Below are 3935 nucleotides of genomic sequence, written 5' to 3' on the forward strand. Positions count from 1 at the left end.
AAAAAAAAAAAAAAAAAGAATGAATGAAGATAAATACATTCAGAAAAGAAATCAGACAATTTCTGCGACAAAGTATTAAGCAATAATAATAACAGTAATGCAAAGAATGTAACAGTCACATTGTCAAATAAGAGTATGACTATTATAGAATGCTTTGACTCTGAGGTTCAGTATAGAGTCATCAATTAACTTATTATTTTTTTCCAAAGTCTCAAAAAATAGACAAGTAATATTTATAAATAAAAATAAAAGATCACTTCAAAAAACAGATCATGCCAAATCTTATAGACAATAGAAAAAGAAGAAATACTTCAAAATCATTCTGCTTAATCTGGATACACCTGATATTAAAATTGGAAAAAATAGATTATTATAAAGGGGAAATTACAAACATAATTCACTTTTACATGAGGACCAGCCATTTTTTTGTTGCAGTTTTCGTTGTTGTTTTAGCAAGCCCTGGCTGAGTTTGAACCCTCCAGCCTCCGTGCATGTGGCCAGCGCCATAACCATCATGCTCCGGGTGCCAAGCCAGTACCCACTCTATACATATTTTTAAATCTATGGTAATCTCATTCACCTCAAATCTGAAACCTATTAGATCTCAGTCAACATTATCTCTAGTTATAAAAAGGGGAAAAAGTAAAACAAAGAGCATCATAATCAGTCACATGCATTTCTCTTTTCTTTAGCATTTACTAAATAGACATAATAGACACTAAGGAAGGGTTAACAACATTTGTGTAAAAGATAAAACTAGTATGGGAACGTCAATATAGATAAAATCAGAAAGTAACCTCACCTTTTTGATATATTTTATCAACCATAATGACCACCTGTTCTTACCTGATAAAACAAACAACTTGAGATATAGAAAACTTACATACTTATTACTAAAATAAGTATAAATCTTCAGGAACAATTACCATCTGCTGAATGTGGGAATCTTGAACTTCAAGGCGTTCTTTATCTGCTTTGTGTTTTTTCTCCTTTTCATGTTCCCGGAAAACCTGATCTGCCTTCAAAACAGCCAGCAATTGTTCTTTAGCCTCTATTTTTCTTTGTCTTTCTTCGTCCTCTTTATTTTTCATCTAGATGTTTAAAGGCAAAGGAAACAAGTTAAAACCAGTTTTAGCAACCAGTCCTGTCTGAAAAGGCACAGTTAGAAAGCTCCAAGCAGAGAGTCAACCAGGAGCAATGCAGGAGAGAAGCTGGGTTGAACCCCATGTGGCCAGTTTACTTTGGTTCTGTTCTATTTCCCAAATATCAGGAAATATCCAAGTGATACAGGACAATCTCTATTGGTTTAAAAAAAAATAAAAGAATTTCAAAGCAACATCTCCTCAAGGTGGGGAAAATATTGGTAGGTAAAAAATTAATTGCTACAAAGTTTATAAACTATCCCATTTAAATGTTATGACCATCAGTTATGTAAGAGATAAATTGTGAAGGATTTTAAAATATAGGCCAGGCATAATGGCTTATAAATATAACCTTAGGACTTTGGGAGGCGAAGGCAGGAGGATCATTTGAGGTGAGAAGTTTGAAACCATCATCTCTACAAAAAAATTTAAAAATTAGTCAGACATGGTGGTACACACCTGAAGGCCCAGCTATTTGGGATTGCTTGACCTAGCAGTTTGAGGTTGCAGTGAGTATAATGACACCACTGCATTCTAGCCTGGGCAGCAGATTGAGACCTTGTCTCCAACCCCCCCCCAAAAAAAACCAAAACGAACCCCCCCCGAAACATAATGTGGTAGTTTTTACATGGTTTATTTTAAATACATGTGTATTTAAATGAATGCCTTTTAGGTGGCTTTGAAATAGAAGAGATTATTACACTGCAGATGGGGTACAGTGGATGGGGTGCAGCTGTTGGGAAGCCTGAGGTAGGAGATCACTTAAGCCCAGGAGTTTAAGGCTATAGTGAACTATGACTGCCCCATTGCACTCCAGCTTACAGAATAAGACCCTGTATCTAGGGAAAAACAAAAAGGCAAACATTGTCTGACTTCAAAAATATAAAAAGATAATTCAGGCGGTGCCTGTAGCTCAGTGGGTAGGGTGCTGGGTACCTGCACCAGGGCTTATGGGTTTGAACCCAACCTGGGCCTGCTAAAACAAAAAAAAATAGCCAGGTGTTGTGGCAGGCACCTGTAGTCCCAGCTATTTGGGAGGTTGAGGCAAGAGAATTGCTTCAGCCCAAAGACTTTGAGGTTGCTATGAGCTGTGACGCTACAGCACTCTAATAAGAGTGACAAAGTGAGACTCTGCCTCAAAAAAAAAAAGGCTCAGGACCCATAGCACAGTGGTTATGGCACCAGCCACATACACCAAGGCTGGTGGGCTTGAACCCAGACAGGCCAGCTAAACAACAATGACAACTACAACCAAAAAATAGCCCGGCATTGTATTCGGTGCCTGTAGTCCTAGTTACTGAGGAGGCTGAGGCAAGAGAATCACTTGAGCCCAAAGAATTTGAGGTTGCTATGAGCTGTGATGCCACAGCACTCTACTGAAGGCAACAAAGTGAGACTCTGTCTCAATTTAAAAAAAAAAAAAAAGATAATTCATACACTGTATTTCACATGTCTGCTAGTCTTTTGTCAGAGAAGCAGTAGAAGGTCTGGAAACTGCAATATAAAGGTCTTTCAGTTTTTGTCATAATTAAATTGTTTACCACAATGGCTCTATGTTCGGCAATCGCTTTTAATTCTGCTTTGTTTTTTTCATCTTTTTCTTTTTCTCTTTTTTCCCATTCAGCCTCAGCTTCTGCAATATCTCTAGCAATAATCAAATCTTCGTTGTCAAGTTTCTCTTTCATTAGCTTACTCAAGAAGTTATTTATTCTTTCTCTCCGGTCCTCCATTAGCCTAGAACAAAATAACCATACTTGTTAAAGTTTCATGAAAAGATCTGCAATGGAGCCAAAATAATTTAAATAGGGAGTCTGAGATATTTTACAGTCATTTAGAAAACTAAATGAAAAGGAGCCCCATTGTCCCTTGTATACATTTATTAAGTGGAAATTATTTTTAAATTAAAGAAACATATTCCAAAAATCCAGGGAGTGATATACATACATACAACGTATGTAGATGCAGTCTTTGTGTGTGTATGTAGAAAGAGATGTTAAAATTCTCTACACTGAAAAATTTTTTAAAGACTTTACCAGACTGCCCTGCTTACTTTTGCATTGGAGGCTTAAGCTATAAAAGGCCTTTCTTTAAATAAAACCAAAAAGATTATCTATTAAGGAGAGGTAAGGTGGCTCACTTCTACAATCCTGGCACTTTGGGAAGTGGAGGCAGGAGGAATACTTGAGGCCAGTTCAAAACCACCCTAAATAGCTAGGGATGGTGGCTCACCCCTGTAATCCTAGCACTCTGGGAGGCCTAGTCAGATGTATTGCTTAAACTGAGGAGTTTGAGACGAGACTGAGAAAAGCAAGACCCCTGTGTCTACTAAAAATTGAAGAACTAGCCAGTCATCTTGGCAGATATCTGTAGTCCCAGCTACTTGGGAGGCTGAGGCAAGAGAAGTGCTCAAGCCCAAGAGTTTGAGGTTTGTGCTGTAAGTTATGATAACACAGCATTCTACCAAGGGAGACAGCGTGAGACCCTATCTCAAAAGCAAAACAAAACAAAACCACCCTAAACAACATAGCAAGACACCATCTCTTTAAAAAACACAAAAATAGGCTCAGCACCTGTGGCTCAAGTAGCTAAGGCACCAGCCACATACACCTAAAGTGGTGGGTTCAAATCCAGCTCGGACCCGCCAAAACAATGACGGCTTCAGCACTCTACCCAGGGGAATAGCTTTGAGACTCTGTCTCAAAAAAAAAAAAAAACCCACAAAAATAAAGTCAAATAAAATAAATACAAAGGGCTCAGCGCCTGTGGCTCAAGTGGCTAAGGCACCAGCCACAT

General features: G+C 38.1%; 1 protein-coding gene across 1 annotated transcript in view; it reads right to left on the minus strand.

Annotated features, from left to right (window-relative positions):
* Window positions 1–3935, minus strand: part of CCDC173 (coiled-coil domain containing 173) — a 48823-nt gene that overhangs the window by 11036 nt on the left and 33852 nt on the right. Inside the window, exons 7-8 of the mRNA XM_003800856.2 lie at window positions 2684–2876; window positions 927–1091 (exon numbers count right to left, since the gene is read on the minus strand). Coding sequence (XP_003800904.1) covers window positions 927–1091; window positions 2684–2876 — 358 coding nt within the window. The remainder of the gene's footprint in view (window positions 1–926; window positions 1092–2683; window positions 2877–3935) is intronic.

The sequence above is a fragment of the Otolemur garnettii genome, unplaced genomic scaffold (genome assembly GCF_000181295.1).
Source record: "Otolemur garnettii isolate 467f Iridium unplaced genomic scaffold, OtoGar3 scaffold00187, whole genome shotgun sequence".
In the NCBI taxonomy this organism is placed as follows: Eukaryota; Metazoa; Chordata; class Mammalia; order Primates; family Galagidae; genus Otolemur; species Otolemur garnettii.